General features: G+C 40.3%; 1 protein-coding gene across 1 annotated transcript in view; it reads left to right on the forward strand.

Annotated features, from left to right (window-relative positions):
• Positions 1-23,284, forward strand: part of LOC135205610 (uncharacterized) — a 66,985-nt gene extending 43,701 nt beyond the window's left edge. Inside the window, exons 5-7 of the mRNA XM_064236395.1 lie at positions 10,218-10,382; positions 20,078-20,300; positions 21,622-23,284. Coding sequence (XP_064092465.1) covers positions 10,218-10,382; positions 20,078-20,300; positions 21,622-22,256 — 1,023 coding nt within the window. The 3' untranslated portion in view covers positions 22,257-23,284. The remainder of the gene's footprint in view (positions 1-10,217; positions 10,383-20,077; positions 20,301-21,621) is intronic.
• Positions 23,285-23,720: the final 436 nt, after the last annotated feature.

The raw sequence follows: 23,720 nt of genomic DNA on the forward strand, positions 1-23,720 counted from the left end.
CTTTCACAGGAACATGGCCACGCAGTTGACATTTTGAGTGCCACATATGGGCGAGGCAACTCGGTGTTCGCTTCACACTACCTGCGGGAGGTGAAAGCGACATACGAACATTGCTCGTCGCTTGGACCATACGTCGCTGCAGACACTGTTTTGGGGGCAGGAGGTAGCACTCATCCTTTCCTTTAGTGGTTAGGTGAGCTTTTAATCGTGTGTGTTTTTTTGGTTGTGGGGTTGACCGCCCGAGGCGGATCTCCCTTCTTTAGTCTAGTTTAGTGGTATACCTTTGGTAGACTAGGCCAGGTGGTGTTTTACTTCGTTGCCCTCATTGTATGGTCAATGGTCTAGTCACATCGTGGTCACGCCCCCGTTGACAGATCATCTTTGAGTGCACCAGCTATATAGGTCTCTACCTCGCTGGCAACTCTAATAGCACAAGCAGACTTACGCGGCAGTAACCACGAAGTCAGCTATGCTAACAGGTAAGGAATCAAGATATCAGTTATCTGCATATATATGTTTCCTAAAATCTTCTATTCTGTCTACTCCCACCACCAAAGGTGGGATTCAGCTATATATATATCTGACAGGTAAGTTTCATGAACAAAATGATATTGTAATGATACAATTAAGTTTGTTCATACTTACCTGGCAGATATATATAATTAAGTACCCACCCACCTCCCCTCAGGAGACAGTGGAAATAAAAATTATGAATAGAAAATGGGAATGATTCCTGATACCCGCCTCCCAGCGGCGGGAATGGGTACTAACCACCTGACTCCCACTACGTGTGTCGTAAGTTTTTTAATTTCTGTCGGACTTCGGAAAATACAGCTATATATATATCTGCCAGGTAAGTATGAACAAACTTAATTGTATCATTACAATATCATTTTCATTGCATAATAGGTAAAAATTTCATTGCATAGTAGGTAATCTGTTCTGTGCCCGTGCCTATGAGAGTACAGCTAGTTGTCGACTTAAACCTTTGCAAGTTACGACTGATTGACTTTACGACCACCCCAGCTCCCGCCTCTCCACACACACAGCTCACGTGCTCACTCGGTGTGAGCAGTAGCCCGGTACAGTGCATATCCTCCGTGTCCGTTTGTGTCTTGTGTTTATCTATCCCATTATCTAGTTTGGCTAAACCCTTTTCCTCCATCTCCTTATCTATCCCATCTTCAAGTTAAGTTAAAAAAAGTAAAAGAGAATGCTAAAAGCATCGTAATGTATAGTAATGTTATACTTTTTGTGTAAACACACACAGCCAGAAACAGCTGATTTGTTATGAACTACCAAATCTGATAACAGCAGCTGTTTGCTTGCATTTCATGTATCGTACAATACTAAAAAATTACTGTAGATATGTTACAAATGACGTTAAGTGGAATAGGACTGATATATTTTTACATTACTATATCCTTATTCACTATGAAGAAAAGATCAGCATGGGCATATACTGCTAAATTAAAGCTGCAAGATGTAGCTGAAGCTAAGGAAAGAATGTTCATTTGCTAATGACTTATCGTGCATCGGCAACATGGATGAAAGTCCTGCAAGATTCAGCATAGCACCATCAAACTGGATCGTAAAAAAAATTTGAGAGAAACGTATTTTAATCATTACTATTTGGCATGAACGAACACATTTCACTGATTTCACTCTGATGAAAGATTTATATGTATAGCTCGTAGTATTCTTATGAAATAAAAGTGAAAATATCAAACGCAATCTGTTGATTTTTTATGCAATAAACATGCTTTCAGCGCCATCTACTCACGAAAAAAAAAACTAAATTTCTTTCACAACAATACGTATTTAAGTGATATTTTGGCTTGAAAACACTTGGTATAACGTAAAATAACCTTTTCCCATATCAGTAGAGTATCAAGATTCATTTACACTAACTAGAAGCAAGAAAATCGCTCTGATCTGAGTTCAACACAGCAAAATAAACTTACCTTGTGCACCCTGCCCTCAGCTGATTTCCACAGTATAATATTCTTAAGGTAATTTAACGTAGGCCGACTTACATCCAAATTGTTTTACAACCGGTTGGTTGTAACCAATTGCGTACGTAAGTCGACAACTAGCTGTAGTGTTTTAATTCATTATCACGCGAGACTTCCAAATAATGGTAAATTACATTCTCTTAGTACTATACTAGTTAGATAATTTGTTAGCTTTATAGAACATTGTTGTTCTTGGATAAAATATATTGATGCATTTGATTAGTAATAGTAATATAATAACATGGCCAGGCCATAACATTGGTGTTTGCACTATTACATTTGATTTAAATATAAGATACAAGGGTATGTAATAATGTATGTGGATATATGAAGATAAAGAAATGATTGGTTTGAGTAGAAAACTAATAGGAGGAAGTAAGGAAAATGATGGAGAAGGGAGCTGTAGAGCAAGTAATACCTCCATCAAGTGGATTTTACAGCTGCATTTTCCTTGTCCCAAAGGCCAGTGGTGATTGGAGGACAGTTATAGGTTTGTCAACTTTGAATCTTTTCGTCAGGAAGACGAGATTCAAAATGGAGACCCCAATGACAGTTTTAGCACTAGTCAGGGACAAGGATTTTATGCTGACAATAGACTTGAAGGATGCATACTTGAAGATTCCAATCCATCATTCTTCCTGGAAGTTTCTGTGGTTCAGTTTTGCAGAGAAGGTGTTTCAATTCAGAGTTCTGTGTTTCAGATTTCAGATTGACAATGTCTCCTCAAGTGTTTACGAAAGTATTCACCCTTGCCTCGACATGGGATCATGCTCAAGGAGTAAGATTAATAAGGTACCTGGACGATTGGCTGGTGATAGCAAAGTCCTGAGAAAAGTTACATAGTCTAGCAAAGACCTGAGAAAAGTTACATTGAGACAGAGATCTCCTTCTCCAGTTTTGTCACAGCTGAAGCATTTTGATGAATCGGGAGAAGTTGAATTTGGATCCCAGTCAGAAGCTGATGTATTTGGGGATGATTATAGACACAATAAAGGCCAAAACTTTTCCATCAGATCAGAGGGTAGAAAAATGCAAGGAAGTAGTGAACTCCTTTCTGACAAAGGAAACAGCCAGCGAAGCAATGGCAAGTAGTTCTAAGAATTCTAAATTATCAAGAGAAGCTGGTTCCTCACAGGAGGTTACACCTTTGGTTTTTACAAGGGAGGATGAAGGAGTTTAGGTCACCCAGTATAGATCATCCCTATGTGCAGATCCCATTGTCGACAATGGTGAGAAAGGCTATACTGTAGTGGTTGGAAGACAGCAGTCTAACAAACAGTAGGGGTACCCCTTCAACAATACTCCAGATCAAACTATCCAAGTCACTATCTAGCTTAGGCCACCAAAAATAACTAAATGCAAGCTCTTTCATACGTGTAGAAACCAAATGTGCAATTTGTAGTTCTGCTAGCAAACTAGCTCTCAGTTTGGGTGGAATGATACCTCAAGATCCCCATAGAACATTCCAGGAAACTTAGTAAATTAATCCAGTAAGCTGGCACTGGGATAGAGTCTGTAGCAGACATTAGGGGAAGACGACTTGGAGCATCTGCAGTACCTAAAAGGGTACCTGACTGATGACGAAGTGTGAATTTATAAGCCTGGAGTAGTAAAGCCCAATGTTGAATTCGACCTGAAGACATAGGAGGAATATATATTCTTACCAGGTAAGATTCCCAACAGGGGTTTGTGACCTGTCACAGCTGTGAAATTACTCTGACCCCACAAGTAATAGTGAAACTTGTATAAAGCAAACACAATAGCAAGGGCTTCTTTCTCTATTTGTGCATAGTTTTGTTCTGCTGAAGTTAGCTTGCATGAAGAAAAATATATAGGTCTCTCCACTCCATCCACTAAATGACAAAGAACAGCTCCAATACCATATGAGCTACTGTTTGCAACAACAACTAGCAACAACAACTAGTGGGAACTTTGGATCCAAATGCGCGAGAGCGCTGAAATTCACAAGTGTCTTCTTACACTCTGAGAATGCAGATTCTCGTTCTTAACTCCATACCCAAAGAGTTTTCACTTTTAGCAGATGATTCAAGGATTCCAACATGCTAGATGCTTGAGGCAAAAACCTCCTATAAAGATTAGGAAGCCCTAGAAAGGCTCGCAACTGAGTGACATTAGTGGGGCCAGGAGCTTCTGAGATAGCTTGGACTTTTTCCTTAGTAGGATGGATACCTTCCTGGTCAATCATATAGCCTAAGTATGAAACACTAGTGATGCCAATAGTAAAGCTTAACCTTAGGCTGGCAGTCTGGAGCGCTGCTAAAACCCGCCTTATGTTCTGCCCCAGTAGCACCTGTAATTAGAATATCATCCAGATAACAAAATACACTAGGGATAGCCTTCAACAACTCCTCCCATAGCCCACGGGAAAATTCCTGGAGCCACAGATCCTAAAACAGCTGGTTATACTGAAACAACCCTCTTGTGATTATTTATGAATGTATACTTCTTCGAATCTGCATCAAGGCATGACAGCATATTCTTGACTCATATAGAGTTTCGAGAGTACCTTACCTTGAGCCAAACCTCTAAACAAATCATCAAGTGAAGGAATAGGATATGTGTAGAGTCCAGCTGCACAATTTACTGTGAGTTTATAGTCCCCACATAATCTGATTTTGTTATTAGGCTTCACCACAGGAACCACTGCTGCAGCCCATGGGCTATTAGTCACAAGAGAAATAATATCCTCCTGAAGCCGGTCAAGCTCCTGATCAACCTTAGCTCGCAGTGCGTATGAAACTGTTTGTGCCTTACAAAACTTGAGTGGTACTGATGGATCAACTTCAATAGCAAATTTACACCCCTTAAAGCAACCCAAGCCTTCTGAGAACAACTCTGGAAATTCATTCTTAATAGAATTTGCCATAGCAGAGATGCAGCGAATGTTACCAACACCCCAAGCCCCTTTATAAGATCCCTACCTAACAAACAAGGACCCTCACCATTGACAACGACAACCCTAGCGGAGCTCACCTCAGAGCCATTTTTGATTTTAGCAGAGACATCAGTCTCACTGGCCACCTTAGGAGCAGCACCACCAATACACCTTGAGATTAACTGTAGATGACTTAAGTACTGGACGTTACGAAGCTACAGGCCATAACAGCTCATACTGACCTTTTAGAGATAATAGTATAGGCAGCATCAGTGTTTACCTCCATTGGAACACATACCATATTGACTAATACATTAAGGTGTATAGGATTAGCTCTCACTACAGCAACAGAAAAGACATAATCATAGCACGGATCACCCGCAGATTCATTAGACGGACTACCCTCCATTGAGAAATTTACATTGTTCTTAGACTGAGCTTTCTGCAAAGTCTGCTTAGATTTTACCTGAAAACACACCTTCTTGATATGACCTTTCTGCTTACATGCATTCTTAAAGGGACAGTCCCTTTTTCAATGTAACTTGCCACAACCTGTACAGGGAGTCTTAGGAATAGTAGGTCCAACAATAGGATTAGGATTAGAAGGTTTAACACTACCCCAGAACGGTTCTTAGCATCAGACGGAAAAGTCTTCTTTGGATCCACTGGGAACCATGGTATGTGGTGTACCAAACCACTCGCCATCACTTGTAGATCCTTCAAAGCAGCTTCCATAAGCTGTGGCCATGCTCATGGCCTTCTCAGAGGTTAGGTCAGATTCAGTCAACAACACCTGCTGAACCTTATCACTGGCAAGACCCATTACAAACTTGTCACGTAACATCTCGGACAGCGTTGCCCCAAACTCACAAGTATGGGCGAGTGCCTTTACCGCTGCAACAAAATCATTAACAGACTCTCCTGACTTCTGAGCATGAGAATAGAACTTGAAAAGCTCATCGATGAGAACAGGTTAGGTTTATAGTGACTACACAGTGACAATTATCGGCTCATAGGTTCACTCTTCAGGTGTTGGGGGAGAGAGTAAATCCGTAGCCAAACCAAAAATGAAAAATACGGCAACTTTTTTAGCATCTTGAATGTCATTAGCTATGAAATACATATTAATTCTACTACAATAGGAGTCAAAATCCTCCTCTCCTTCATTGTACGATTTCATAGTACCAATAATACCTGCCATCATAAAAAAATTAGTAGTACAGAGCTAATTAAGCTTCAAAGACAACAGCAATTAGTATGTAGCCTATAGCAGTAAACAGTAGCCTAACCTACTTTACAAGACATAGCCTAACCTATCTTAGCCTATAGCCCGCCAAATAACATTAGCCTAGCCTATGATACAGGATCACTATAAATAGAACAAACTTACCGTAGTAAATAGTACAAAATTAGCAATTAGCATCTAGCTTATCTAGCCTAGGAGGAACATCTTAGCCTACATTATCTCTGACAGAGCAAAAATCACATTAACCTAATCTGATTCCATCCTCATCGCCAATTAACTGCGGTGTACGTGTACTACGCACAAAGGAAGTCAGAGAATAACAGTTAAGGGTAACATAGTACTATGTAGCCAGATAACTAGGATGACTGCAGAAGCTGGCATGAGGGTTTTAGTAGTAAGTATTTAGATAATGCCCTTTGTTGGTCTTATACAGCCACAGTAAGTCCTGTTGTCTTAGTAGGATAATGTAGAATGGCATTGTAAGTATGCATGCTTAATAGTTTGGTCAGTAACAGTAGTTTCTAGTTGGCGCCTTGCCGGTAGTCTCTTCTTCTAAATCTGTCTCATTTGAGGCATTAAATCATCTTAGTTTTTATAATAGGAAAGATGATAGAGTAAGATAGAAAATATTACGATACTGCAGCATGGTCATCCAAAGATGGCAGCATCTCCTTTCTCCTGTACTGACTCTCAAGGTTCCAAGCCTGGTCGGTGACCAACATCCACCTTTATGCATGGGTTGTTAGATGCCACAGATTCCTTGCTTTACATTTTTTATTGTTTTTAACCGGTTTCCAGCTGCTGCTTGAAGAATTATTCTATTGTTAAGACCTCAGGTTTGTTAGCTATGAAAAATACAGATTGATGAAAAAAATTGTCATATTTCCTTTGTTCCACGGACTAAAAATGACATACAGAACAAGGATTAGTAATTGTACATACATTTTTGCTGCACCTACTGCACGTTGGGTTTGGATTTGGTGACACCTATGTTAAAAATCTTGAACAAGGAAACCCACTAACATCCAGGCATTTCCTCTGCTTGCGAGATCCCAAAGAAAGCTTTGTTGGGGAAGGTAAAAAGAACCATTATGTCCCATAACCCATACAAACCTACAGCAATCAGTAGGACATAGAGCAAAATGTGTCCTCCTTTAAAGGCTTCCCACATAGCTTGTGACCAAGCACAAATGCCAATAGTTCCTTGTGTACACAGTTTTCTTAAATTAATTTTACTGGTTATCTAGCTGGCACTAGATGATTTATCCTAGTGTTAGTTATGAAAAATACAAAGTGATAAACAAATTTGTCATATTATAATGAAAGAAAATAGTATTGTGTTTATTGTACTATATTAACTAAGTAAAATTATTTTTGACTTAATATACCAGTAGAAGTTAGCTGGGAACTTGAGAATTTAATAAAAGATTGTTCCTACAGAAATACAAACCCTCTGTCTTTACATATGGAAATATCTTCAGCACAGCTGGAAGTCAGCCATTCAATTCTAACAGTGTTGTTAGTTAGTAAAATATCAGCGGCAGGGCAGGGAGTCCCATCCTTTTGTCCGGCAATGTATAATAATTTCAAACAGTAGTATTTTGTCTAAACCTCTGCCTTCTACTGCCAAACAAATGTTTTAGATACATATATTTGTTACTTTAATCAGATACATATATTTGTTACTTTAATCTTGAATGAGGAACAATAAAAAGTAGATTATTTATTACATTTAGGAGTGGGTGAAATACAAAATATTTACAGTCTCTTTTGAAGGTTAAAATTACTGCAAGGTAGTATGTAAGCTGAAATGTTCTGAACTTTGTAGATTTAGCCATACTCTGTTTATTTATTTATATTTAGTAATGACAGTTTTTAGGAAGTGTTTGCAAACTGAATCAAATTCATCAATAGAAGTAAGCACAAACATAATTTAAGATAATTACCATGTTCACTACATGTGAGTCTGGGTGCATTGGCTGCTGATTTTATGGAGTAATTACCATTTTGTACACTCATTTTGGTATCTTCACAATAAAAATCTAATGAACTTTTCTCTCAAATCTTTGCATGTGCATTTGTGTGTGTGCTGGGTTTATTAAAGCTGTGTTATTTATTTGACTTAACATGAAAATTGATAAAATCCTTACAATATCAGAAATAGGTTATAATCTACTTCAGCTAAGGCTTATCCTATATCTTTGGTTTAATCATTGAGTAAATATACATTATGTATGCTATGCTATATTTACTGATGTACATTTATTTTATGAAAGGCCATTTAATCACATTTTATTTAAGGAGATAACTTGAAAAACTTGAATGTAAAAACTTGAAGTAACATGATGATTCACATTACAGAGAAGGGAGATAGCCCAGGGAGATACAATTTACATATAAAGCAAGGGAGAGAGAGAAAGAGGGATGGTAGTAAACATGCAGACATTCATGTAACTACCATGTGGTATTTTCATTTTTCATGTATTAAGCATCTGATAAAGATACTTGAGTAATACGTATGTTGGAAAATACTCATGTTTGGATTTTGTTTTGTTTTTGGAAGAACTAAGGACAGCTGCAGTATAAATATGGTAGGTTAGTGCTCCTAACAGTGGTGCTAGGGTGGCAGATCCATAAACTAATTTTGTCAGATTAAAACTTTGTCTAACCACAGAATTCTGAGATGTTAAGTGGTTCAACCTGTAGCAGCATTAGCAGCCTGTGTTCTCAAATGGCTCACATGTGGTAAGCTTACAAGAAACCTTCCAAGCATGTATTATTTGCCCCCTTTGATAGGAAGGAGTTTTGTACCAGTATTTCACAAAGTTCATCGTACAGTTGACCCATGGTATTCAAGAAGGGGCCTGCAAACCCTGCAAATAGCTAAAATTTGCAAATACTTGACATTCCCATAAAAACTGTGTATAACTGATTATTTTGATAGTTCTGACATCAGAAAACCCATGTGAAAATGTGTATACCTGAGTATTTTAATAGTTTTATTACAAAAAATGCATTCAGTTTCTCTAAGAAAAATACTGTGAATAGATGTTCTAATAGGCAAATTTTCTGCGAATAATATACATATGTTCCACAGAATAATCTGCAAATAGGCGAAGCCATGAACCCAGAACCATGAATAATATATATGTATATATATATGTATGTATGTATGTATGTATGTATGTAAACTTGTGCTCTATAGAAATCCGAATTGCTTGACTGATCAAGAGAAAATTTTGCATGTGGCTCAAGGAAGGTTTTTGTGTTGGTTTTAAATCTGGAACCCAGCCCTCCAGGGTACCTTATTTACTGCATGTCCCCACAAAAACCCAGCCATGGGATAACATTTTGGACTGGTGTAAAACGTGGAGTGTCAAGAACATAGTTTGTACACTTTTGTATCGACCATTACATGCAGACTAGCAAGAATGTGCTCTTCAGTGGTGGCTGGCCTACGTGTGACTCGCTCATGTCGGATCAAGTAACGCAGCTGGAATTGCCACCACTTGTAGAAAAATTTTCCTGTGATTAATAATTCTGTCCAGAAAAATTTTCTTGTGATTAATAATTCTGTCCAGAATTCATTGCTTTAAATAAACGTGTTAATCAAAATCACACCACGTGTTACTTCTAAGGTAAATGATTGACTGTCATTCAGTTTTCCCTGGTAGCACTTGGTTGGTCAGCTAGTGTGAATTGTATATTGATTGGCCTTGTATATTATTGTTTGCATAAAGCATCAATATGACTTGGGATTTTTGTAAATGTATTACATGTGGGTTGAATGATCTGGATTGAGTTTGCATAAGGCATCAGAATTTTTTTTTTTTTTTTTCAGAACTTTCTTGATATTGGTATTTTTCCATTGAGAAGAGTCTACTTGAGACTCAGAGGTCTGGAAAAACTAACCCCTATTAATAATAATAATAATAATACCTTTACACTGTAAAATTTATATTTTTAAATAGTAGGCATTGCAAGTGAACAAGAGGATTAATATTATATCTAGACTGAATAAAAGGTTAGTTTAAGAAAAAGAATTTGGTCTTATTCACAGGACTGGAACCTGTTTGTGGATGCTGACACATTTCTCACTGCTTTCAAACGAGTGGAGAGCGATGTTGCTTGGCGGGAGGGTGCTAAAAGAGGCTATTTCACGTACACTGACCTGATATCTATGTCCCAAGTGATTCCTGCATCATGTACATCTGTTATTAACCTGGTAAGTTTCATTCTCATTGTTATTTAGCATTGTTGCATTCCTAAGGAACAAACATCTTTAACAGAATTGAAGAAAAGTTTCAATAACATAAAGTGTTTTGCGGATGCGATGTATTTTAAAGTGGTATGAAGCTGTTCAGTATCCTTGCATAAAGGTGACCGTATCCATGCTTAAAGGTGACATTTCAATTACAATATATCAGTTCATTACATAAAGCTGATATTGAATTATGTAAACTCCAATGCTAAAGGTGACATTAATTTATTTAAAGTATCTCAACTCCATGCAGAAAGGTGACATTTTAAATTACTAGATAATTTGCCTCATAGATTTTCAAGGGAACATGAGTGTCGGGTGGTGCATAGTTTTATCCCCCTTTTCTACATTTACATTACATTTAGTACAGTTGATCCTGTAATTTCCTCTGCAAATATTTTGTGGGATTGTTTTTTAAGTCTGGTAGCAATACATGTACCCCTCGGCTATCGGCAGATTGGCTATTGGCATTTTGGTTTTATGGCACTTGTCCAATGTATTCATAACTAGGGTTCACCCTCCATAGGTTTTACACCGCCATTGTCTTGTTATCGGCGGCTTTTTGCCAAACCACTGTGAGACCCTCACAAAATACAAACATAGCAAATACAGTTTTCCCCCCGTATTCACGGGGGATGTGTACCAGACACCCCCGTGAATAGTTAAAACCACCACTAAAAATGCTTATAACTGTCTATCTTGAAAGTTCGGATACCAAATGTATACCTTTACTAACATCCTACTTCAAATATACGTAAAATTACTAACCTATTACTGCATTAATCTTTGAGGTTATATTATTAATATCATTTCAGTCATCTTAAACATTTTACCATTAAAAATACATACCTACAGAGAGAGAGAGAGAGAGAGAGAGAGAGAGAGAGAGAGAGAGAGAGAGAGAGAGAGAGAGACTCCGTCAATTCGTATATCAAACTGTCATTTACTCCTCCGCCCACCTTCCTCCAAGTGGATAAAAAGACTGGGTATTGCTATTTTTAATTAATCTTATTAATATTTGAAAATTAGTTATAAGGTAAATCATTTATTTACGCTACAAAAATAAACATACATGAGAGAGAGAGAGAGAGAGAGAGAGAGAGAGAGAGAGAGAGAGAGAGAGAGAGAGAGAGAGAGAGAGAGAGAGAGGTTACTGTTTAATCTCATTAGACTTAATATTATTTGTAAACTAGTACTGTATATTATTTTACCATAAAATGTAGTAATGTCCTTAAAGATATACTTATACATACACTTCTAGCCCAAACAGAGGGCATACTAGTATCTCGTGTGGAGAGAGAGAGAGAGAGAGAGAGAGAGAGGAGAGAGGAGAGAGAGAGAGAGAGAGAGAGAGAGAGAGAGAGAGAGAGGGTTATCCTTATTTAAAAGAGTGAAATGGATAGAGATTATTGTACTTCTTTAAAATACTATCACATATGAATTTTGAAATCAGTTATATTACTATTATTATGCGAAAATATTAATAAACATACACATGTACCATAGAAGTTCTCTCATCTCAGTAAGAGAGAGAGAGAGAGAGAGAGAGAGAGAGAGAGAGAGAGAGAGAGAGAGAGAGAGAGAGAGAATTTACATGATCCTGGGGGGGCAACACACACACCCCCTCCTGACACATTACTTGATAAATTTGACAGTTGTTGGACCCCAGCCAACTCAGCTTGGCTACGTGGAGTTCAAAGACAAGACGCGGGGTAAAATGCATTTTATTTCATTTTTACATAATTTTTTTATATATAAACTAAAATCATGCTAATTCACTTTAGTATTTTCTTTAATGAATTTATATTATTGCTGTTTACATTAATATTGATATTTGAAAATTAGTAAATCATTTATCCAAAAAATATACATCTCTGTAAGAGAGAGAGAGAGAGAGAGAGAGAGAGAGAGAGAGAGATTATCGTAGTAACTAAAAAACACTTTTCTTTCAGTTGTTTATGACTGTACACGGTTAAGCAATGGTTATAACATATTAATGATACTTTTCTCATTAACTTTTACTTTTTTTTTTTTTTTTTTTTTTTTCCTGGTAAGTTTATCAAATGGGCATAAAAATTTGTAGAACTACAATGCAGAACATAGTAAAGGATTAGGAAAATGAAATCCCACATTTATATTGAAGAGTTATTACTTATTAGGCTAAAATATCTGGCCTTGACACTGTCAAAGGCACCGTTTTCAGTTGTTGACGATTTTTGGTTACCGTCGGGTCCCCAGGAACAGAACCCCTGTCTGTAACTGAGCGCTGCCTGTATTACATATAGAGAAAAATGCAAATAATTTCTTAATAGTTGTAGCAGTATTATGGAAGTTTAAATCTGTTTATTTTATACATGCAACTTACCCGGCAGATATATACTTAGCTATAGACTCCGTCGTCCCGACAGAATTCAAAACTCGCGGCACACGCTACAGGTAGGTCAGGTGATCTACCATTCCCGCCGCTGGATGGCGGTATCCGGAACCATTCCCGTTTTCTAAGTCAGATTTCCTCTGTCGCTGAGGCCGGCAACAACTGTTGTTTGGTCTCTCCTGATTGGAATTCTGCTCGTTTGCCGAGAATTGGTTGGACTGATTTGGTGAAGTACTCTTTGTTTCTCTGGCTTGGTATACGCTTATTGTGGACTGTTTTAGGACTTGGATTTGGTTTTTTCTATTAATATGGCTGAAGTTAAGGTAACACCTAAGTTTAGGGTGTGTGCAAGGGACGAATGCAGAACTAGGTTGTTAAAAGCAGAGGTAGATCCCCATACACTTTGTATTAAATGTAGAGGTTCTGAGTGTGCATTTGATGGAACTTGTGCTGAATGTGAGGGACTTACAGAACAAGGATGGAAGGAATTAGCTTCTTATACTAAGAAAAGAGAGAAGGATAGAGCTAGAAAAGCTTCAGCAAGAAGCTCGAGTAGATCCTGTTCATTTGAACCTGAATTAGAAACTAACAAGCTAGATGATGTTTCTCCCATAACCTCAGCCCCTTCTCCCTGTGTTGAATCTAAGGATTCGCTTTCAGAAATGGAAATAATGAGATCCTCGATCAGGGAGCTTCAGGAACAGCTTAAAGCTATGGAAACACAAGGTAAGAGTGTCAGTGAGTACAGTGACCCTAGTGCATTGCTCCTAGGCCTAGACCTCTTTCAAACTCCCAGGACCAGGGGAGGAGGAATGTCAAAAGCCGCAGGGAGGATGTGGAGCATCCCCAACGATCAGGCGTCCCTTCGGCAGATCCTGAAGTAACGACCCAGGCTGCCTTGGATAGCCGTAGAAAAGGCATCCTGGAAGAGTGCTTTTCTGCGTCGGACTCCTCCTCGTCTAGGCGTGGATGGAGCTCTGCTTCAAAGTCTCGTCCGTTGAAGAGATCGTGGGTTGCACCGAAAGGAGACGCTCTTGATTCGAGCCCTGAGAATTTTTCTTCTAGTAGTAAGAAGGCTAGAAGACCGTCTCAAGCGCCTCAAGACCCGACTAAGCTCTTCCTGCTTAACCTACAGGAACAACTATCTTCCCTGGTAGGCGCTCTACATAAGGATTCGTCTCGAAGGAAAGACTCCTCCCTTCCAGTGAAGAGATCGAAGTTTTCTTCTCCTGGTGGAAGGGAAGTTTCTCACTCTAGCAGGCGTTCGTCACCTGAGAGACACTCTCGATCTCCCTTAAGGCGATCCTCACCTCTGTATAGAAGGAAAGTTCCCAGTGGTAGCCGCTCTCAGAGCAAACGCTCTGCTACGTTTTTATGGAGAGGTCAGGAGTCGAACTCCTCCACTGAGGACCAGGTCAGGCATCAAGAGCCTAAGAAACAGGATGTTTTCAAACGCCAGGAGTTGACAGAGCCTAGTAGGCGCCAAGAATCTAGTAGGCGTATAGAGCTTACCAGACGCCAGGAGTCTAGTGAGAGGCGTCAAGAGCTTACCAGGAGTCAGGACAGGCGCCAGGAGTCAGGACAAGCGCCAGGAGTCAGGACAGGCGCCAGGAGTCAGGACAGGCGCCAGGAGTCAAGCAGGTTTCAGGAGTCAAGCAGGCGCCAGGAGTCAAGCAGACGCCAGGAGTCAAGCAGGCGTCAGGAGTCAAGAGGAATCCAGGAGTCAAGCAGGCGCCAGGAACCTTGTAGGAGCTTAGGTCTGAGTAAGACCCCTTCTCACTTTATGAGCTCTTCTGAGAGTAGGAGCCCTTCACCTGGTAGGAAACAGGGTACTGAGAGGAGATCTCCTGCCTTTACGAGCTCCTATGCTCCTTGCAGTAGCAAGAATAGGTCGCATGGACGACGATCTTCTTCTTTTGAGAGAAGTCCCTCTACTTCTAAGAACCGCTCTCCTTCGAAGGGATCTCCTGCAGCCGGAGACTTAGAAGAAGTCTCGGATGAGGAATTCCCGGTTGATTTAGTAGTCTCTGACTATAAGAGATTGTCTTTGCTGTTGTTGAAGGAGTTCGGGGATAAGCTTCAACCAGCGGATCCACCCTCTCCAGGGTCTTTGTTGTCAAGCACGAAGTCTCCAAAAACCTCCTCATTCGTGAAAATGCGTCCTACCCTTAGCATGAAAAAAGCATTCAAAGGCTTTGGAGAGTGGCTTAAAACTAAAAGAGAAGCGGGCAAGACTGTTTTTACGTGCCCTCCTTCAAAGCTGACGGGTAAACCTGGAAGATGGTACGATACCCAGGAGCCTATGGGCTTAGGACTGCCTTCATCCGCAGATGCAGATTACGCTTCCTTAGTCGATTCTTCAAGGAGGCACGCTCTACTCTCAGCTAAAGCAACTTGGGGGATGTGTGAACTAGATCATCTCCTAAAGGGCCTCTTCAGGACACTAGAAGTGGACTGGTCTCGGAGCCCTTGCGAAGAGAGCCCAAGATCCCGAATTTGTCAGTATGGAGGAGCTCTCGAGTGTGTTATCTTGTTTAGACAGAGCGGTGATGGACGCTTCGGTGGAAGTGGCTGCCCTTTTTGGATCGGGAGTATTAAAAAAGAGATCAGTGTACGGTTCTTTCCTGTCCAAGTCAGTCTCTCCTCTGCAGAGGTCGGCCTTGCTATATTCTCCACTATCTAGCCACCTCTTCGCACAGGACACGGTGAGGGATATAGCGAAATCCTTAGCTGGTAAGGCTACGCAGGATCTACTGACACAATCAGCAAAGAGGTTCAAGCCCGCTGTTCCCTTTCAAAAGAAGGAGAAAGCACCTCTTCAGCAGCCCTTTCGAGGAGCCTCTTCCTCCTCAAGAACCCCTTTTAGAGGTAGGAGACCGGACACCAGAGGAAGACCTTCCAGGAGACCTGCCGGGAAGGCAAAATGAAGAAGTAGTCCTCCAGATAGCTGTAGGCGCCAGACTTTCTAACTTTGCCAGAGTCTGGGCGCAGAGAGGGGCGGACAGCTGGACCCTCTCTATCCTCGAGAGAGGATACCTCATCCCCTTCAGGGAATATCCTCCCTTAACAAGAACTCCAAGGGAGTTAACGACGAGATACAAAGATCCTGTCAAGAGTCAAGCTCTCCTGCAAGCAGTGGACCTTATGCTGCAGAAGAGGGCAATAGAACCGGTTCAAGATCTCCATTCACCAGGTTTCTACAACCGTCTATTCCTGGTACCCAAAGCCTCGGGCGGGTGGAGCCCGGTTTTAGACGTAAGTGCGCTGAACTTCTTTGTGATCAAGAAGAATTCTCGATGGAGACTTCTTCCTCTGTGCTTTCTGCTCTTCGTCCAGGGGACTGGATGGTATCCCTGGACCTTCAAGATGCATATTTCCATGTGCCAATTCATCCGGCATCAAGGAAATATCTCAGATTCATGTCACAGGGAAGAGTCTTCCAATTTTGAGTGCTTTGCTTCAGATTCATGTCACAGGGAAGAGTCTTCCAATTTCGAGTGCTTTGCTTCGGACTGTCGATGGCCCCCCTCAAGTCTTCACGGGTGTCCTAAGGAATGTGGCGCATTGGCTACATTTGAAAGGAATCAGGATCTCGATGTATTTGGACGACTGGCTAATACGAGCAAAGTCGAAGGATCAGTGTCTGGAGGACCTTTCGGTAACCTCGAGAAGTCCCAGCTGAATCCCCAGCAGAACATAGTCTATCTGGGGATTCAGATGGATTCTCGGGGTTTTCTAGCGTCTCCATCAACAGAGAGAATAGAACGCTGCCTTTCAAAGGTGTCAGTTTTTCTAGGGAAAGAACATTGCTCCGCGAGGGAATGGATGAGTTTGCTGGGAACCATATCCTCATTGGAGCAGTTCGTTTCCTAAGGGAGACTGCACCTAAGACCCCTTCAGTATTATCTGAAGGAGAACTGGGATCAGAGTTCCCAGGACCTTGAAGAATCGTTCAGAATCACGGACAAGATCAAGCAAGATCTTCGGTGGTGGCTAGACCCAATGAAACTCGGTCAAGGAGTATCCTTACAAATAAAGAGCCCTTTCTGAGCGTTGTTTGCAGACGCGTCGGATTTAGGATGGGGAGCAACGTTGGGTTCGGAAGAAGTGTCAGGCACCTGGGAAGGAGCGCAGGTGTCCTGGCACATAAACAAAAAGGAGTTGAAAGCCATTCACTTAGCTCTCTTACACTTTCAAAAGCAGATCTCAGGATCGATCATTCAGGTCAATTCCGACAACACGACAGCCCTAGCGTATATCAGAAAGCAAGGGGGAACCCATTCATTCTCCCTTTACGAGACAGCGAGGGAGTTGCTGCTTTGGGCTCAGGAGAAGGAGATCTCTCTGCTAACGAGATTTATACAGGGAGAGAGAAATGTTCGAGCGGATCTGCTAAGCAGAAAAAACCAAGTCCTCCCCACCGAATGGACCCTCAACCCTCAAGTGTGCGAGCAGTTATGGGGGTTATGGGGAAGGCCGAACATAGACTTGTTCGCAACCAACTGGAACAAAAGGTTGGAGAATTATTGCTCCCCGATCGCAGATCCAAGAGCGATAGCAATAGACGGCCTCCTCATGGATTGGAAGGGACTAGACAGGTACGCTTTTCCCCCCTTCAAACTAGTTGGGGAAGTAATAAGGAAGTTTGCCTCCTCAGAAGGAGCGAAACTGACGTTGATCGCCCCCTTTTGGCCAGCACTAGATTGGGTTACAGAGTTGCTGGAGTGGATGGTGGATCTTCCCAGATCGCTCCCACTAAGGAGCAATCTTCTCAAACAGCCCCACTTCGACAGGTATCACAAGAACCTCCCCGCTCTAAGTCTGACTGCCTTCAGACTATCGAAGGACTTGTTAGAGCGAGGGGGTTTTCTCTAGAAGCTTCAAAAGCAATCGCAAGAGCCAGGAGACCTTCCACGTTACGAGTGTACCAGTCGAAGTGGGAGGTGTTTAGAAGATGGTGCAAGTCACATGAGGTATCCTCTTCCAGTACCTCTATAACTGACATTGCAAATTTTCTTCTTTACCTTAGAAGAAAGTGTGGCCTAGCTCTCTCTACGATCAAGGGGTATAGAAGTATGCTGGCCTCGGTTTTCAGGCATAGGGGCTTGGATGTGTCGGACAATAAGGACCTACATGATTTTATTAGGTCTTTCGAGACCTCAAAAAGTCAGAACACAAAGAATCCCAGTTGGAATTTGGATATAGTCCTTCATTATCTGATGTCTGAAAAATTCGTACCTGCCAATAAGTCTTCCTTTAGAGATTTGACAAGGAAGTCTCTGTTCCTGTTCGCCCTAGCTACGGCAAAAAGGGTAAGTGAACTTCAAGCGTTAGAAGGCAGAGTGGGTTTTAAGAAGGAGGCTGCAATTTGCTCTTTTAAGCCTCTCTTCTTAGCCAAGAACAAGAACCCATCAAAACCATGGCCTAGAAGCTTCGAAGTGAAAGGGCTTTCTTCTCTTACGGGGGGAAGAACAGGAGAAGACCTTATGTCCTGTAAGAGCACTTAAATTTTATTTACAAAGAAAGTCTCTTTTAGAAGGTACGCAAGAAAGTCTTTGGTGTTCGGTCAAGGATCCGACAAGACCTATTTCAAAAAATGCCCTTACATTTTTCATTAAAGACATTATTAAGGAAGCGCATCTTAAATGTGGAGAAGAACAGTTTAGGCTCCTCAGAGTGAAAGCACACGAAGTGAGGGCCATAGCAACCTCAATGGCCTTTCATAAAACGTGGTCCCTTCAAGCCCTAATAGAGTCCACGTATTGGAAGTGTAACTCGGTGTTCGCTTCTCACTATCTAAGAGATGTGAGAGTTACTTATGAGAAGTGTTTTTCACTGGGAGCATACGTTTCCGCGGATTTAGTGCTGGGAGGAGGAGCTGAGGTTAATCCTAATTAGGTTAGTTAATGTAATTTTAGCATTATGGTGTTTGGTTTTTATGGTTGATTGGAAGAGGGTATAGGAATAACCCCTTTCAATTCCTAGATTTAACATGGTTAGGAGGGTCAGGTGGTCGGGATTAACTTGTGGTCTCCTCGTTGTGCATTATGTAAAACCTAAAGCTCTGTCATGTAAGAGGGCTAGCCCCCATTGATAAGATACAGGTCAGGCTCTGCCATGTAAGCGGGTAAGCCCCCATTGGCACGATCCATGCAGGCTCTGTCGCGTAAGCGGGCTAGCCCCCATTGACATGATCCAGAAGGGCTATTCGGTTATAGGTCTTTACCTCGCTGAAGCTCTTGAGGCATGCAGACTAAATGACAGTAATCATGAAGTCTTCTGCCCAGACAGGTAAGAACCAAGGATTGATATCCTACAACAATTGTTGTTTCCCGTTATTATTTTTAATTTTTTGTGTGTATTTAGCTGTCTCTTACCCTCCACCAAGGGTGCCAATCAGCTAAGTATATATCTGCCGGGTAAGTTGCATGTATAAAAATGATATTGTTAAGATACAATGAAGTTTTATACATACTTACCTGGCAGATATATACGATTAAGGGCCCACCCAGCCTCCCCTCAGGAGACAGGTGGAAGAGAAAATCTGGCTTAGAAAACGGGAATGGTTCCGGATACCGCCACCCAGCGGCGGGAATGGTAGATCACCTGACCTACCTGTAGCGTGTGCCGCGAGTTTTGAATTCTGTCGGGACGACGGAATCTATAGCTAAGTATATATCTGCTAGGTAAGTATGTATAAAACTTCATTGTATCTTAACAATATCATTTTTCAGCAGTAGAGTGTACAGAAATATGGAAAGGTTTTCTGGAATTCTATGCTAATTTTATCTGTTATCCTGCATACTGACAATGAGTTATTTAATTTTTGGAGAGATGGGAAAGTACCATACATGTTTTAGGTATTGTATTTAAGATATAGGTATTGTATGTGTTGTGGGTTCCAGGCCAGGAAACCAGAATCATACATGGTACTACCATAGGATTTGCTTGATAAAAATTTGTGCTTTTAGAAAGGGTTTTACATTGATGAAGGCATGTGTTTTCTGGGTACATTTTTTACTTGTTCACTTTTTCATAGTCTTGTAATTGATTCAGCAACCAGCCCAGGAAGAGCCTTTGTTATGCTGAGATGTCTGGTTAACCAATCCTTTCTCCTATCTTATCATTCATTCATCTGTAAATCTTACTCCAACTTACTTTGTTATAAATAAATTTGGGTTTTAAATATGTTTCATTAATATGCTATTCATATTTAAGTCTAGAGGTGAAGCATCTCATTGGTAAGACCTTATATACAACTGTAGTTCTTCATTGGATTTTTCAGGTCAGTCAAGTGTTTGCCGTTTGCCTCGTTGGTTATACAGCTGCTGTCGTGAGTGTCATTGCAGGCACATTGTTAGCACAGGAGTGTTCTCAGCAACTGACAACTGTTGTAAGTCAATTGACATCTGACATACTGGCAGGCAATGACACCTCAGGGCAGAGCTTAGAAACTTCAATGTTTTTACCATCTTCACACATCACAGACACACTACAGGAGCTAACAGGTAAACAGTCGTCCATTTTTATTGTTTAATTTCTACTTAAGCTATGGCTGTAACTTTTTCTCTTCAAATACAGGCAAACCTCAGATTTCGTATGCCGTGGTTTTAGTACAGTTCGGTTTTCTTTGACTATTTCCAATGAAATTTTGACCTGCGTTTCATATGTTTCCAAGGAATTCGTTCACTTGGAAACGCTCCTTCCAGGGCCCACCTCATGACTAGACCTGTACTGAGCGCCCAAACAAAGGATCCCATGTTCTCGTGTTTGTTGTGTGTATGCGTTTTTTTTTTTTCTTTGTTTCTTTTTTCCCCAAATGTAATTGCTAAATAAGCCATCATAGGACCAAAGAAATTTCCAGGTGCCAGCCCTTCTGTAAAAAGGCAAGAAACACTAGAATTTAAGATAAAACTCATAACAAAGTGTTGGAGGTGTTGCTTGCCAATCTTGGCAACAGACATACATAATGGCCTACTTCATTGATTAAGGACATGTTTGCAAAGTGGAGATGAAAAAAAATTTGTGGAGAATCATCATCCCAGTAAAAATGTAATCTGTCTCCAGCATGGTTAATGGCAATGCCTTGTTTCACTTTAGGCAAATTGTGAAGAGATGCCAGAACAAATGTCTCTGGACAGTTTGGTGTTTGACTCTCAAGCTGGTCATAGTGCCAGTAAAAAACGGAGTAGCGAAGTAACCTCAGACAGTGCCATTAAAAAATGTAGAGAAGTAACCCTGGATAGGTTCATGATACCTGAAGTCCTTCTTGAGGGTGATTCCCTTTTCAAACAATAACCTCTCCTCCTCCCTCTCCCCCCTCCCCGTCTTCCATACGCTAACAATTCTTCCATAAAGGTAAGAGTGTTGTTAAATGTTTATTTATCCATTTCATTAATCATTTATATTTATTTCTTGTTGTCTTTTGTATGTAAAACTGTGTTTATTCTATATTAAATGTATTTTTGCTAACATTTTTGGGTGTCTGAAACATATTAATTGGATTTACATTAATCCTTATGGGTATTATTGCTTTGGATTTTGTATGTTTCGAACTTCATGAGACGTTCTGGAACAGATTATTTACAAAAACTGAGGTTCCACAGTAATTGCAAAATTATATTTGTTCATATATAATTTTATGATTTTTCAAGTTTTCTTAGTGTATGACCAACAAGTAGTTAAGTTTTGTGCTGTTTGCCCCTGTAATATTTCTGGGTATGTATGTAAACTATTTCTATTTGTATGCCTTTTTTTATGAATTGTGTAAAGCTGTAATTGCTAAAAGGTACAATAGCCCATCACTCAATCTTGTTTTTATTTTTATAGGTGATCCAGAAGACAGTGTGGATGATGGTGAGGAGGGCAATATCACTATTCCAGGAATGCCTCCCCATGCGCTCACAACGCTCACCACATCGATCTTACTTGCCATCTCATCACCAGGCCTACCTCATCAACGTCAGGTATCAGGTGGGAAGAAAAGCTGCCCTTCTTGCCCACCAGTAGCTGTTGATGAAATGGCATGTGAAGAGGGCTTCAGTGAATTCAGTTCTGATGACTTCAGTCCAGCAGATGTTCGTCTCAGTTTTACTACTGGAGCTTTTTGGCCACCTTCGAGTCAGAGATTCAACCAATTTGGTGTAAATTCCCTGGATCTTACTGTAGATGTTACAGATGCAAACATACGTTATCAGAAAGATGACTGGGTTTATTCCAATCCTTGGGTGATTCCTTGGCTCTCATGGCATGTTTCACCAGTGTATGGGTTGATTCACAATTTCTCTGGCATAGGTGCGCCAAACATGGGTGGAACAAGAAAGGGGGATTACAGTGTGTTTGAATGGCTGGCTTGGATGGGTGAATTGGTGAACAACGTTCTGGATGACATGGTGCCTGATCCTCCTATTCCTCAGCTACCCCCAACCCCTCTCCTCAGTCGCATTGCTGTGGCTGTGTCCTAGCAACCTGTACTTGTGCCTTGGTTCTCTGAAATGGCTTTTGACATGATTATTGATCTTTTAACTTCATTTCTTTTACAAGAGCTGAATTCTGATTTTCATTTTGATGATGGTTTCCCATCTAACTGGAAATATGTTATTACCAGGGTAAAATATTAGAATATGACTGAATTACTATCATCTTAATGTATCTCACAAAATGGGCTAACCTTGGATTTTGCTTTAGAAATTTCAAGATTACAGTAACTTGAAAAATGTGCTATCAATGATTCTAGAACCCCTGTGGATAGCTTGGTTCGTGTGGTAGAGCTATGTTGATCTCTTGATATTTATTATTCCTAAAAATTGGAAGGTCATTTTTATGTGCTATAATGTATAAGGAAAAATAACGATATTTGAATTCCTTCAGTATGAAATAGTTATTATTTTCTTATTGGTCTGATAAGCTTATATAGAAAGAAAAAGATTTTTGCTGGGCTCCAGAGCATATAACTGTAGTAGATCTGGTGATCTTCAGTTCTTGATGCCAAGAAACTAGTTGGACATTGCGCATGAAACATTTCTATGACAGTTCCCAATTTCTAGTTTTTGCCTTTTAGAGGTAGATTTCCCTTTCATTAAGTAATATATGGAAGTAATTTATTTTCAGGTTCTCGTTAATCTATTATTTATTTTGTTTACTGCAAGTTTAAATGTTGTAAGAGATGATTGAAAATTGTACTCTTAAATTGAAAGAAAGTTGGAAGTTGTGGGGTCTAAGAAGTTTTTCCAGTTTTTCACATATTACTTTCTTATATTCTAATATTTCTTCCTGAAAAACTTTATCTTGGATTTTTACCCCTTTGACACTTGTTCCGTCTTTTGCTTATCTTGAGGGTAAATCTCATGTTTGATTACAGTTGATAGAGTCACCTGAATTAAAAAGAAAGATGTTATAGGTTTTGTTGGATCGAATAAAATGTGTCATGTGGTGTATGGTTTTCCAGCAATTATTGTTTTAAAAAAAAGAGAGAGAGAGAGAGAGAGAGAGAGAGAGAGAGACGAGAGAGAGAGAGAGAGAGAGAGAGAGATGAGAAAAAGACGAGGATGATGAAGAGAGAGACGTAGGACGAGAGGAGAGATAGAGAGAGAGGAAGAAGAGAGAGATTGACGATTTGAGAGGAGAGAAGAGAGAGAGCGAGAGGGAGAGAGAGAGAGAGAGAGAGAGAGAGAGAGAGAGAGAGAGAGAGAGAGAGAGAGAGACTAAAAAAAAATAAGAGCTTCAGTTGAAATTGTCTAATGAAGTGGCAACTTCCATAATTCAATAGTTTTGGTTAATTTTAGCTGTATTGTAATCGTTCTTGAGAAGGTCTATAGAGACATTGGTTTAAATAAGTAAATGTGAGGTTCATACTGGTAATGATAGTTATAACATTATATATTCAGGAAGCAAGTTTAAAATAGGCGTGAATCTCTGTGATAGGGTTT

The sequence above is a fragment of the Macrobrachium nipponense genome, chromosome 24, assembly GCF_015104395.2.
Source record: "Macrobrachium nipponense isolate FS-2020 chromosome 24, ASM1510439v2, whole genome shotgun sequence".
Lineage (NCBI taxonomy): Eukaryota > Metazoa > Arthropoda > Malacostraca > Decapoda > Palaemonidae > Macrobrachium > Macrobrachium nipponense.